Source organism: Hermetia illucens, chromosome 1 (genome assembly GCF_905115235.1).
Source record: "Hermetia illucens chromosome 1, iHerIll2.2.curated.20191125, whole genome shotgun sequence".
NCBI classification, from domain to species: Eukaryota; Metazoa; Arthropoda; class Insecta; order Diptera; family Stratiomyidae; genus Hermetia; species Hermetia illucens.
In genome coordinates this window covers 129,050,008-129,064,657 of record NC_051849.1, presented here as the reverse complement: position 1 = coordinate 129,064,657, position 14,650 = coordinate 129,050,008, and the positions used below count along the sequence as shown (strand labels likewise).

The window sequence follows — 14,650 nt, the reverse complement described above, 5'->3', positions numbered from 1 at the left end:
GGAATTTGGAGGGGAGCCGCTGAAACACAGCTTAACGTTACTGCAATTCATCCGAGCGTTGATTCCTCCACCCCAAATTACGGATTTGCTAAGGTTTACTCCCCCAAAAAGCAAGTGTACTGTGTGCAGCTACTTATTTACAGGATTAACCTGCGATATTCGCCCCTGATCACATGCAGCTCTGCGTTCGTAAATCGAAAATTTGAGGATGACTTGATTTAAAAATTTGCACTACATTCAAGTGCATTCATTTCGTGCGTGTTTCTTTGAGAAACAATGCTCTAGCCAATTACATCAGGCTATCGTCATGGCGGAACTTGAAATAACCCTCTAAACTACAAAAGTACGAAGTAGTCCCAGTCGTAATTACAGCAACGGGATTAGTCCCGCCAAATTTACATAAACACTGAAAATGATCTTAGGGCTGAACTATACATGGAGATGCAAAAGGCGGTCATCCTTCCAATCTGTGCTGTAGTCTGGCCTAGTGGGCACTCTTTTCGCGACCAAAATGTATATGTAGCGAAGAACCACCGCGTCACTGCTGCTTGAAGTTTATGCGACAATCGGGGTTGTTGCAGTACATTTTCGCTTGATCGCACACACTTCGGATGTTGCCTTCAGCCCATCCTAAGGTTGGTTGCTCCTCGGTTCTGTTGGGCGGAAAGAGATTCTAATCGGCTTTTTAACTATATTTGGAAATGTGCCCAATAGTTTGATACGAAAGCAAAGAATATTTGATGGTGATTCAATACTTATCGATATCTTCTGACAGATCTATCTATTATTATTCGCCACATAAGATACTTTGTCATATTTTTGAGCAATTGAGAAGGGATGGATGGAAACGAAGCTGAACTACCACTTATGATTACTTCTTTCGAAGCTGACGTTAACGCTTCTTTGGCAGTGATTTGCAATAACTCACCATTAAACCTGTATCAATTCACCATGACCGTGTTTCTCTCCATGCAAATCATATAAAACAACTATAATATTGTGAGGCCATTATTACAAATCGTTGAAGGATCATATAAAGGAAAACATACTTTCATTATATTTTCAACAAAATAATTGTATTTATATACCTTTCAATGGTATCCCTATGTATATTTTTGTATCAACCACAAATAGATGTTGTCGGATTTAACTAAACTTAGCTAATTTACTAATTAAAAATAAGAACATAAATGATTGCGTATATAAACAAATTTAACGGAAGTCCTAAATAAATTCTTTGTTGAAATGAGATTATTTTACAAGAAACGTTTTTCAGAATATTGAAAAACCATACAAAATAATATTTACAGTATATACACATTATTCAACATCTATTGCATAAAATCATTCTATGCCAACTTTGGTTCTAACACGTTTAGTCGCCGAATTATTTGCGTAGTTGCCGGAGCAAATACCTCCAATTTATATAGTGAAGTTGGAAAACCGTCGCGCTTCTGTGCAATTAAAATACAGTAAATTCTTGCTCTTTTTAGTGTGAACTTATTCGAATTCACTTTCAATATTTAAGAGAATGAATTATGATTTGAAAAAGTTTTTTTCGAAATGATCTTCATTTGACAATTTATAAGGAAAAGATATCACATAAAAATGTTGCCCGCTATGTATGTAGACAACTTGCTCTCCGTTTGGATGTCAAGGGTAATTCAACACTGCAAATGCAACAATATTTACTGCGTGGGTCTATTATTTCTAGAATCCTGCCAACCTGTTAAAACCGTTGGGTTGTATCATTCACTTTGCATCTTGTTAAAAGTAATAAAAAATACAATACAGACTTCAAGTAAAGCTTTTCGAGATAACAATAGAATCACTTCTTCGCGCACTTTTACATTATTTCTTTGAAAACGATATTCTAACTACCTAACTTCAAAATCTTATAATATGACCTCGCCATAATCGCTGAGAATAACTTCGATTTTTCCCATTATTTCATGGAAATCCGGTCGGCGTTTCGGATCAACGTGCCAGCATGGCACCATCAGTTCATTGTATATATTTTCAGTACATAGTTCCGGTCGGGGCAGTCTGCAATGAAAAAAGTCGATTTTTTTCGATTAAGATTAATACACTTTTACTTAAAATTAAGCTAAGTACAAACATGAATTTATATTGGAAAAGGTATTGGTACACGGGGCCCCTTTAGGTAGATACGACAAGAGCATTTTTAAGGTTTTGTTTCTTAATTCCTGCCTTCGCATTTCCTTCCGATTTTTCATTTGAACCATAACTTTGGGTTAAGGCATTTTATTATACATTGTCTGACTGAATGCCATTCTCATAGCAAGTAAATTCCTATGAATTTCATATCAGTGTTCGGGATATTCATTTTTAAGGGTTTGTGTAAAACAAAGCCTTATTAAAATCGATTCGATTGTCTGTCTGCCACACGCACTTTTCTCCAAAACCGCTAAAAATGGCAAACCGATCCGAACGACATTTGGTGATCTAAATTTACGTACAGTTTAAAGAGGGCTCCCCATATATGCAAATCGTATATAGCCATGTGAGATATCAGCCTCGATTAGTACTTTTCGATAAGGATATTGCGCGAGTAAGGAACCAAAATGTGCACACCTAAAGGGACACAAGGGCACACGACTCATTTTCGGAAACTACCCAGTCCAAAAATCTGGAAAAAATCAGGATGAAGCGCTTATTCGAAATCTAGGTCTCAAAATATGTCCCATTCCGATATCTGCTCAAATGAACTTACTAATAGCATATTACCAATTTTAAGAAATTGACTGAAAAACCTCCCCTCCCTCCTAGGAGTACTAAATTGCACTAGCGTACAGGATAGTGTAGCGCATACGCATGCCAAATTTCATGGAAATCCGGCTATTAGCGTCTAAGTTATAGCAGTTCAAACTTATCAATTTCTTTCGAAGGTGCTGTATCCTAAGCCATGCAAATAAGATTCTTGATTTTAAATGAACGAGAATCATTGACATTCGAATGAATTAAAATTCCAGTCATGAAGAATCCACAGCGCTTTTTAAGGTTTTGTGTACAACAAAACGTTATCAAAATCGATTCGATTGTCTGGCACACCGGTTTTACTCGAAAACGGCTAAACCGAGTGTCACGAAATTTGGCAAGAAGGTGCCATATATCCCTTCACATATATCCAGTGGCGCTATTTTGTGTTAAGTTTGAGGGGACATACATGTGAAAAGGGATATACATTTTTTGCACCGAATATGGTCATGTGGGATATTAAACTAAAAGGCTCGAGTAGCACTTTTCGAAAATGAAATTGTTTCTGATATTGGGTGAAACATAGAGGAGTGAGGCCTCAAAACGTGTGCCCAAAAATTGAAGCAGGTCTCATCGTCAGAACCTATCCAATCGGAAAATCTGAAAAAAAAAAAAAATACAAGGATCTAAGCCTCAAAATACATTGTGCTCCGATACATACACAAATAAAGTTAATAATAAAATATTTTCTTATTTTAGAAATTTACCTGGCATCCCCCCATTCACGCCAAAATAATCTTTTTAATTACTTTACTCAGAATAGGCATGGTAATTTGAAGTATATTTTGGATCGTTACCCGGTTTATGAACTGGGATAACTATATCTTTCTTCCAAGAATTGAGAAAATAGTTTCAGGCAAAAATTAGAATGAGGTTTAAAGTGCCTTTTGCGATCGATTTTTTATGATTACAGTCGATAGTCAATCGTACCAAGGTACTTTGCTTAACAAACCATATTGGATCAGGGCCTTGAAGTGTGTTAGAGCACTTCAGTCAAGACCGTAACGATACAATACAGTACACTGTAGAAGGCAACGCAGTTAGCATTGCGCTCGCTCGAGATTATTACTCTGATTTGACTCAGATACACAGTCACTGGACTGGTATCCGACGTGCTAGTCACGATAACAAATCTCTTTGCCACCAGTAAGATTTGAACCGCGACTTTCCGGTTGGATAGCCCAGCGCTTTACCCCCTTGAGCCATCCGGACATAATTATTAAGCTTTCTGATAAACGCTTTCATTTCACTAGGTTTGGATAAATCCTGAGCATTAAAGTTGGTAGACGTAACAGCTAAGTTGATAAGGCCGGAGTTCACTATATGGTTCAACATAGCAATCTCTGGATGCAGAGAAGTGGGGTGATTATTGCTGACCGCTTCAGCAAGTTCATATACTTTGTCTTTATCATTGAATAAGGCTTCATTCTTGTAGTTGAATAGCTGCGATGACCTATTATTTTGCTTGAAAAATTTATTAGTCGAACATTTTTACTACTTTTAGGAAATGTGTAAAGTTTAGTATTCCAGGCCTGATTCCGCAGATAGTATAATTTAGCGATTGTTACTCTGGACAATCTAATTGCTATATATTTCGCTCCGGATATCAAGCTTTTTGCCATATCCGTCTATATTTATTCCTTATTGAAATAAAACATTTATTACGATTGTTAATGTAATCCGACTAATGAGACTCTAAAAAAACTGTCGGTATAGAACGGTTTATAACACATAAAAGTTTAGAGGAAAATTAGTCTACTATGCCATCAATTTGTCTAGAATATGTAATATCATTGAGATTAATTGAACGAAGGTTCATTCGTTCTGATGGAGAAGCCTAAAACCTAACCCCGCTCAGAATGAGAAAGTCTATCAGTGGGTTTTAGATATATTTCTGTTAAAACCACTATATCTATGTTCTGTTCCACAATAAACTCTAATTATTCGAACTTTTGATTACGAATGTTCTGTGCATTCCACAATGTATAAACTCAGACCGCTTTTGGCCAGTGCGGTCTACTGTCAAATAATTTTGTCCACAGTTGGCGCATTTTTCTCTTTCGTTTGTCGAGTTACACGCCGTATGATAGTGCTGCTTGCTGCATATCTCGCACTTTGGCGGCAAACAGCAGACTTTACTTTGAACACGATTCTGAAACGTCATTCAGTATCATTTTAAGTATGAATTAATACCGAATACCAAATAACATGTTGAAATTGTAGTGCTTTACATTTAAAAGCAGTTGTTCAATTATGAAAATTGTGTTTGCGTTATCGTAAGGTATATTTAAGAAATACAGCGACTTCAGGCAACATAATTTATAGTTTAATGAAGAATTTCTCTGAGTGCGACTCTCGTGAGCGTTCCATTCGGCCGCGTTTGCGACACTCCAATAAAGTTATTGAAGCGATAAGAGAGAGTGTTGCCAATAATGTGAGTGGAACTGCACACAAAGTGCAACTTACACAAAGATTGTTGAAAAGAAGCTCCGTCGCTTAATGCAAAGTCGCAAAAATGGTGGATATTGAGCTTGATTTTCGGGACAAAATTTTAATGACGGACAAAGCTTATTTTATACTTTCTGACGGAAACAAATTTTTGGAACACAGAAGCTAGATGTCACTCACGAGACACCATTGCGCAAACACACAATCACCGTCGGTGCATTTTGTGTGTCCACAAATGCGTGGAAAAGATTTAACGAACTTCTATTTCCAACGAGATGGCACATTTGTCATATTGCAGCTGCTACCATGAAGTACTTGCAGCGCAGATTCTCGGGAAATGTTGTGTCGAAAATGGTAATTTAGTCTGAGCGCATCGTTCTCCGGATTTGACGACACCATTGATTTCTGTGGGGTTATTTAAAATGTAAAGTTTATGTTATCAACCCTGAAGAATCGTGACGAGCTATCATACGAACTGCTATAATGCCCGAAATCCTGGTCAATCTTATGCAGAAAAGAGCTAATTTTTGTGTATCGAGTGGAGGTAACCATTTAATTAACATTGCATTGAGACCCAATTTGAAATAAATGATAATGAATATCCTGCTCATTTCTGAGAGATATTCAATGTAGAAAAGCCAGTCGAGATCTGATGGGCGCCCAATACATGCGAAAGGGGGGTGTAACATTTTTTTTCATAGAATGTGGTCATATGGGATACCAAATGAAAGGGTTCGATTAGTGCTTTCCGAAACTGATCTGATATTTCTGATATTAGATTATGTTTCATTTAATATCAGGGAAGTGAGGGCCCAAAATGTGCGCCCCAAAAATGGAAACAGATCTCGTTCTCAGAAACTACTCAACCGAAAAATCTAAAAAAAATCACAGCGATCCACCTACACAAAATCTTGGCCTAAAAATATATCCCGTTCCGATATCTGCTCAAATAAAATTAATAATAATATATTACCAGCGCGTCAACCACACACGCCATTGAACATGGTCCGCTGAAATGCGCTTATCCTCCTGCCAAGACTTCCTGAGACGTCCCCCTCTAAGGTTCTGTACCAAATACTCTTCGGACGTCCGGCTCGTCAACCATCTTGTGAGAGTGGGTTCCACTGAGTGGCGTAATCAGCAATGGGATTGTCGTCGTTCCTTAATGTGTGATCTATTGCCACTTCTGCCTCGACGACTTAGCGCTTTTAATGCCATCTAGTTTGGATCCACCGTTTCAGAAACGAAGTTTCCTAGATATACGAATTGATCAACGCCTTCGATGCTCTGGCCATTAATGTAGATAGGAAGGATTTTGTTTGTCGATCATGTTTCGACTGTACTTGTCTCTCTTTCCAAATCCGGAGCCATTTTGAACCAGAGAGAGCACACAAATGTCATTAGCGTAGAAGAAGTGTTTAAGGAAAGATGTTATAATCCATTAAACTTCTCCATTTCCATCGCAAAGCCAGCTTGAAGAACGCTACCGATAACTATAAATAACTCTTGCGGGGAGATCGTCGAGCCCAGCGGCGTTACTCTCTTTGAGTGCATTGATGGCCGAGATAATTTCTCTTCTGCTTGCAGGAGCAGTCCATTACGGCATGCTATGCTCACTAGCCATTTCATCCGCAAGATGTGAAACTTCACCGTGAAGTGTTCCTTCTCTTCAGCAGTGCGTTCTCGTGGAGGAGGCGTCCTTTAACGTCCCTCACAGGATTATCGTGGTGCGGTATACACTTCTGAAATTATTGCAATCTGATACAACTTTAGCTTTCCTGAAGAGTGCAAACACGAATTCCCTTTTGTCACGGCGTACATTACGTTGAAGTTCCCGGGAGTTCACACGTTATCGGAGCCCCAGCGTGTATTACGCCGGTATCGCTTGCAGCGATCAATAGAACCTTCAATCTCACAGTTCATCGATCTGTTTCCACGCATACGCAGTTAGCCAGAGCTTGTGATGTCCCTTTGGGACGTGGCCGATGACCTAAGTAGTAATCGAGCAAAGATCATCTTTGATGGTGGCCCAATGCTCATCGAAATTCTAAGGCGGATTACTCAGGGTACCGGCCGTCCGATCAGCAAGATAACACCCCCACTATATAGCGACAGCTGGATCATACAAGCGATCAGCGTTGAACTTGGAAGGTCGCAGTTCTTTCAACCTGCGATCATCAGATGGTGATCCCTTTCGAGGTCGATGTCAGCGCCCTTCTTGTTATGTAGTCAAGAGAGCGCGTCTTGCGGTAGCCAACAATAACAATCCGACACAGGATGCGCGTGAGCTATCACCAAAAAAACAGTGCCACCAGAATGAGAGGAGAGGTCCAGCTTATATCGCTAGAATTGCTGTTGAAGTTGGCGAAAGCGAGCATTCTGGAGGCCTTCGTTACCGTTGTTGAGCAGCGTGCACACATTCCAGAATCCAATGATTCGCTATGAAGTCAGTCCCTATCCGAGGCGCTGTTGTCGTTTTGGTAGCAGTAAAGTTTCGAAATTTGCAGGTTGCTAGCCCATAAATTTCGATTCCTTTTATGACAAACGGGATATTTTGAATGTATTTTTCAGCCCAACTCGAAAGCTTGAACGACAGAGTGTAGGCTGGTTTCCGTTCCAAATCCTTCTGTACTAATAACATCACGCAGTGCGCGCAACTGAGTTCTCCGCTCATCGGGCAACTGCTTCGGATCTCACATGTAGCGAAGCACATCACGCACTTGCAATTTTCCCATCCAACTTTGAAGCTTGTTGAAATGACCGCGCGCGTGTGAGCCGTCCTTCTTCGTGTGACAGCGCAGATTCCGATCAATGCTCCTAGTCTTATTGTCTGGTGTGGTAGAGCTTCGAAATTCCTCCAAAAGCCACCGACGCAGATTTCGAGTGGGTACGTAAGTACCTCCCGAGTCGAATCTTGCGCGTCTTTCGCGGTGAATAAAACTGCCTAGAGCGAGAAATTTTGCCAGCAAATCAGCAGGATGAATTCATATACACCTCCATGCTTATCCTGCTGAAGTAGAGACAAATCGAATTTCCGATCTATGGGCATATTGAAGGGATGGGTTGATGCGTATAAATTGCCTTCATTCGGATTCATTGAGTAACAGGTGAAACCGTTGAAAATTTCTTCTATCTAGGGTTGAAAATCACAAGCTTATATCAGCTTACTTTTGCCCTTGAAACATTTCATCACAAGATTCCAGTTATTACTACACAAGAGAGTTCTTAGCAAGAAAAACTCTTAACCGCGTTCGAGAGGAGAATTCTCCCATATTTTTTTGCCTTCTACAGAAGAATAGACGAACCCCTACATAATGGGGAAATTTGTGAGGGATATCATCTCCATTTGGCTATAGATAATCACATAATCAGTTTGGATAAGGATGATCCAAACCGGAGAAGTCTATAGAAATATCTATAGTACAAAAATAAGACGTGGTAGACCATGCCTCAGCGATGAGTGATATTGGTTGTAACACAGAGGAGTTAGGGCTCAAATTCTATGTCCCACAAGGTGGTTTGCAAAAAAACCACTCTTAACGTAAAACATAATATTCCGTGCAAATCAACCTATTAATCTTATTAATAAACCTAACATTGTTGGATATTGTAGCAATCATCCCAAGTCAGCATATGAAGCAAGCCAATGTGTGTACTTGCATTTCATTTCGTCTCTCAATTTGTCTAATAAATCATAATCATAGCCTTCTTTTATAACATTTTTTTCTGTGCGAATCTCAGTAACGTGGAGCACAAAAAAAATTGTAAAAATTTGCGGATATTTGGTCCATTTTCACAGAATTCTACTTGCTGATTGTTGTTTCGAAGTTTCATTAACAGTCACCAACGAAGAAGAAAAAAAATTGTTCAGATAACGATTAAAAATGGTTAAACAATTAATTAAATTTTATAAAGAATGGCATTGTGACAGTGAAGTTGTCCATGTGCAAGTGGTTTGCAAAATTAAAATCTTTCAGCCAAGCGCACTACCACGAGTTTCCTCTATCTCAAGTATCGCCACATTCTGATCATCAAATATATGGATTTTTGTGATAATTTTTTCGGATGATAATCGAGAAAGATCAATCGATATGGCGTTGTACTGACCGTAGAAAAGTTGATAGAGAGGTATCTTCGATTTTAATAATAATAATAATCGTTGGCGCAACAATCCATGTTGGATCAGGGCCTTGAAGTGTGTTAGAGCACTTCATTCAAGACCGTAACGGTACACTAGGAGGCAATGTGGTCAGCATTGCGCTCGCCCGAGATTATTACCCTGATTTGACTCAGGTACTCATTCACAGCTGAGTCGACTGGTGTCCGACGTCAAATCACCATACAAATTCCACTGCCACCAGTGAGATTTGAACCGCGACCTTCCGTACGACAGCCTCGCGCTCTAACCACTCAGCTATCCGGATACACATTTTAGGGACATGTAATTCACGCTGACGAGGATACACTTGTCAAGATTGGTCTGAGCATCGAAGTTGATGCTACATGACCAAAGGCGAAAGTAATGATTTGAGAGCGTCGCAATTCCATCAAGATGAGGCCTTTGACTGATCAAGCCTAGACGACGCTTCTAAACGGGGCAAAGCCTAAATAACAAGAAGAATTTGGCTTCATCATTGCATTCCACTTTCAAATTCAATTAACAGTGTTACACGAAATGGTTGTTGGAAGTACCTGGTTTGCGCGGCAAGCAGTCCACAAATATACATGGGCCAGATGGGATCACTTTCAACCAAATTGACCATGTGGTGATTGAAACCCGCCACCTCTCAGCCTTGATGAATGTCAGAACATATAGGGAGGCAATATAGACTCGGATCATTATCTCGTTGGCATAGTGCATAGTGCACGAATTACAACAACGCCTACAATCACCTCTGATAATCAGGTGAGAGTTAAACTGAAGCCATCCACAACACAGCCCTCGGCAACACCTATAAGGCGAAATGGATGCCGCAATAACCGCAGCCAACAGAGATCCTGGGGATGAAGTATCAACAAATGACTTTCACAATCACCTGAAGAACGTTATCATAAATACGGCCACAAACATACTTGACCCCAGCCGCAAGAGGAATCGGAACGGCTGGTTTGACGATGAATGTAAGCTAGCAACGGAACGGAAGAATGCCGCATTCTCAAAGATCGCGGGCACGCACAGAGACTTATCACGAACTCCGTCGAGCGGAAAAGCGAGTTCACAGGCGGAAAAAGAAAGTATTGGAGAACCAACTCGAAAAGTACAGGCAGAATCCGCTCCAGGCGCGCAAGTCGTTGCTCATCCTGCCGAGACAAAGAGAGAAATCTGATTTCCGACAGAATGGACATATTGGAGCGATGGGCTGAGTATTTTGACAAACTGCTCAACAAACAAAATATCGGCGACTTGGGAGATCCTGCTAACTGAAGACGACGGACAAATACTGCCGCCACCAAGTTTAGAAGAGACAATCCGTGCAATTCATCGGCTTAAAACCATAAGTCACCAGGCGCCGATGGAATTACAGCCGAATTGGTTAAATATGGAGGCGACCAATTAGAACAAGCGGTTCGTCAGCTTATGCTGAAGGTGTGGGACAGTGAATCAATACCTGACGACTGGCTACTAAGTATTATATGTCCCATACATAAAAAGGGAGATACTATGCAGTGCAGCAATTATAGAGGTATCACGTTGCTGAGTACCATCTATAAGGTATTCTCCACTATTTTACTAGGTCGGATAGCCTCTACGCCCAGAACATCATTGGCCCGTACCAGAGGTTTCACTCTATGCAAATCAACTACAGAGCGGATTTTCTTTCTGCGGCAAACGATGGAAAAACTGTTGGAATGTGACTGTCAGTTGCACTATTTTCTCTTCGAATTTAACGCCGCCTATGATAGCATAGCCAGGCTAAAACTGTACACGATCACGATAGAATTCGGTATCCCGACGAAATTAATAAAAGTGACTAAGCTGACCCTGACCAATGTGCGAGGCTAGATAGCAGCTAACAGAGCCTGTTTCAGCTTACAAAAACCGTTCCACTCGAAACGTCTCACCATAGGATACAAGCTCTTACTCTACAAGACAATGATCTTGCCTGTCCTCATGTATTCTTCGGAGACCTGGGTACTTAGCAAGGAAAATTGCCAACTCTTGGCCGCGTTCGCGCGAAGAATTCTCCGAAATTTTTGGCCCCCTACATAAGGATGGACGATTCCGTAGCCTACATAACGACGAAATCTACGATACCATGAACATCTGGTTGTGAATATAATCCGGTTCAATAGGTTGCGATTGGCGGGTCATTTAATCAGTATGGATGAGGATAATCCAGCCGTGAAAGTCCATAAGAGCAATATCTATGCGAGAAAAAAAAGACGAAGCAGACTCTGCCTGAGATGGAGTGATGGCGTAGCCCAGTATGCCAGACTGCTTTCAGGGATATCAAATTGGGGGACGTCGGCGCAAAACTGGGATGTCTGGAGTTCTTAATTAAGGTAGGCTTAGACCGGATACCGGGGATGCGCCGTTGATGATGATTTCAATTTCAAATGCAAAAAGTTACCATGAATGTAAAAAATTTTCTTAAAAGTCATCGAAGTAGACTACTGTAGACCTTCGGTCTTTAAATAAATAAATTAATAAATGGAATTTGTATTTCTCCTTCTCATTCCTTTGTGGAGTATAGGACATCACAATAATGTTTCATTATTATCACAGCTGATGCTGTGCAAATGATAAGCCTACAGCAGGGGTCCAACACGAATGTGAACACAAACATCGAAGATGACCGAGATTTGATCCCGGGGTAATGAGATCAGGGTCCTGGCGCTCAACCGTCTCGACCACCGCACCCGTCAAAAGAAATTTTTAGATGTGTTAACAGTATGAAGAGTAAATGTAAAAAAAAACGTTTCCTGCTGGTAGCTTTCTCTGTCGAGACTTTTACCTCTCTGACCTCTCATTTTAAACGTAAAAAGGAAGAAAAAGATTTTCCCGATAAAAAGAATTAATTAGCCTAATTTAACCTACACTTTTTGAGAAAGGAAACAAAAGAATATTCAAGAGGAGCTGGAAGTAGATTTAATTCCGACTCCTGGTAAACGAAAAAATATGCTTACCTTTCACCAAGTTCAAGTTTGCTAATTACAGTTGCAGCGTCGATTTCGCCACCATTTGTGAATTCAGGAGGTTGTCCGCGAGAAAATACCTCGAACAAAGTTACACCATAAGACCAAACGTCCGATTGGAATGAAAACTTATTCGTTCTAAGTGCTTCTAGGGAGTACCTGCAATTATGATATTGGGTTCCATTAATTTTCGGTTGTATCGAAAAGTTATTATAAACCGGAGTTCTACTGATTTCATTCTAACTATAGACACCCAATTTGTGTCGACTGTTCATACATACCACAGCACTGGCAAGTCTCTATATCTATTTTGTGTATAATAGTAACCATCTCTATCGGCAAATTGTGCTAAACCAAAATCGGAAATCTTCAGGCAATCATTTCCAACGAGAATATTACGAGCTGCTAAATCTCTATGGATAACATTTTGTGTACGTAGATAATGCATTCCCTGAAAGTCCCAAACAATTGCCGATTAGAAACATCCAGAGGTTTCAAATCTCACAAGGCTTTACCTTTGCTATGTCATATGCAAAACGCAGTAAGCGTTCGTTAGTCAGTCGAGGTTTATTTGCAGATAGATATATTGAAAACGCACCACATTCAATATACTCCATGATGATTGACTGTGTGGTCCCGTCATCAACGTGATCCAAGATTCGGACAATATTTGGATGCTTCAGGGTTTGCATAATGCGAATTTCGCGTTTGAAATCACGGGCGTGGTTTCTTTCGTTTAAAGTCTTTATAGCCACAGGGATCGGATCTTTTCTGTTTTTGAGTTGATACACCCCTTTGAAAACGAGACCGTAATGGCCCTCTCCTATTTTATGCTCGCATGTTAATTTTCCATTTTTCAGGAGATGCACTGAATTCGTCATATCAAAAGCGTGATGACTTACGGCTGAATTCAACTGTGGAGTCCTTTCTATACTTTCACTATCGCTATGACCATTAAGATAAATTTCTTCAGTAGTATCGGAATAGTCACTTTCCGAACGCAAGGAAGCTGTTTCGTCGTTATCATCAGGTATTTTCGGGCGCGCATAGTTTGGCGTCAAAGCTTGTTTGGCGGAGGATAGTCGAGCAAATATGTTCTGTTGCGAGAATCTTTTGTCAGGATCTTTACTCCATCCATCACGTATTATGGCCAAGATTTGCGCTGGACAATTAGGGCATGATACTGGCGCAAGTCCATTATTTCTGTCGTAATTATCTCTCAGATGTGGCAATTCATCTCTACTGTATTGGGGTGAGCGTCCTTGTGAGAAAATTTCAAGTACAGTTGTGGCGAAGGCCCATAATTCCGCTGCGAGATCTTCTTTGGCTAATTGAGGATTATCATAGTATTCACAAGGAATCCATGGCATGCTGCAAACAAATCTGGATAAAATCGAGCTTCTCTTGATTAAACGAAAAAAACTCACTCTTGCATGTTATAAGGTTTTGGAAAACCTGGGTCAGCTAACTTTACTAGAAGTAGATTCGCTCCAGCATTGAATTTGATAACTTGAAGTTTGGAGCAACGTATAAAACCGTGTATGATTCTTTTCTCTTGCTGTAATGAATGTTAACACTGTCAATTTTGAGGCAAAATTCACTATTATCTTGGGGGTATCCATAAGTACTCCATTATTTTCAAACAATAACACATCATTTTACATATTACATTCATTTCCAGTTATAGTTTTCTCGCTATTTTTAAATCCCAGTTCAATTAACTGCCTAATGTATAATATTTCTCGAAATCACCTGGGAAGATTTATTTCGGAAAGAAGACTTCAGCTTCGCTAAATAATTTTTATTTTAGGTGACTGGTTTCGTGGGGTCATGCTAACGAATTCCCACTTTGCTTCCCAAAAGTTGGTCACGTTTGTGATTTACGTGTTGCGTTGACGTCAGTCAAATTGCCCGATTCCCCTTGATTTAAAAAGACAGCTGAATAACTTCTCTAGAGTCCAATCAAAAGGATAATAAACATATTTGGATTGACTGCATCCGGTTTTCAGAGCTTTGGAAGTTTTCATTTCTAAAAGTACAGCCATAACTACGATACGCTACGCGATGCGACCACAAACTGCACTGCATGCCAAAAGATCTTTATATGGCTTTGCAGGCAGCAATTCACACTTGAGTGACGCTTCACGACGCGACATTCAGCTAAGTGACGCGACGCGGCTGAGTTGCCTGGCAGAAAATATTTTGCAGCGTCGCGTGTCATTTCCATACAATGGACTCAGTTGACTGCTACGATTTTGCAGTTTTAGATCCTATCCACCTGTTAAAA

The 14,650-nt window shown here is 40.1% G+C and overlaps 1 protein-coding gene across 2 annotated transcripts in view; it reads right to left on the bottom strand.

Moving 5' to 3' along the window:
* Positions 1 to 1,054: 1,054 nt before the first annotated feature.
* The window catches only part of LOC119651484 (tyrosine-protein kinase hopscotch), a 55,521-nt gene continuing 41,925 nt past the window's right edge, over positions 1,055 to 14,650 (bottom strand). For both annotated transcript variants that reach the window (XM_038055101.1, XM_038055109.1), the window contains exons 10-14: positions 13,791 to 13,921; positions 12,879 to 13,734; positions 12,645 to 12,814; positions 12,355 to 12,522; positions 1,055 to 2,046 (exon numbers count right to left, since the gene is read on the bottom strand). In XM_038055101.1, coding sequence (XP_037911029.1) covers positions 1,896 to 2,046; positions 12,355 to 12,522; positions 12,645 to 12,814; positions 12,879 to 13,734; positions 13,791 to 13,921 — 1,476 coding nt within the window. In that variant the 3' untranslated portion in view covers positions 1,055 to 1,895. The remainder of the gene's footprint in view (positions 2,047 to 12,354; positions 12,523 to 12,644; positions 12,815 to 12,878; positions 13,735 to 13,790; positions 13,922 to 14,650) is intronic.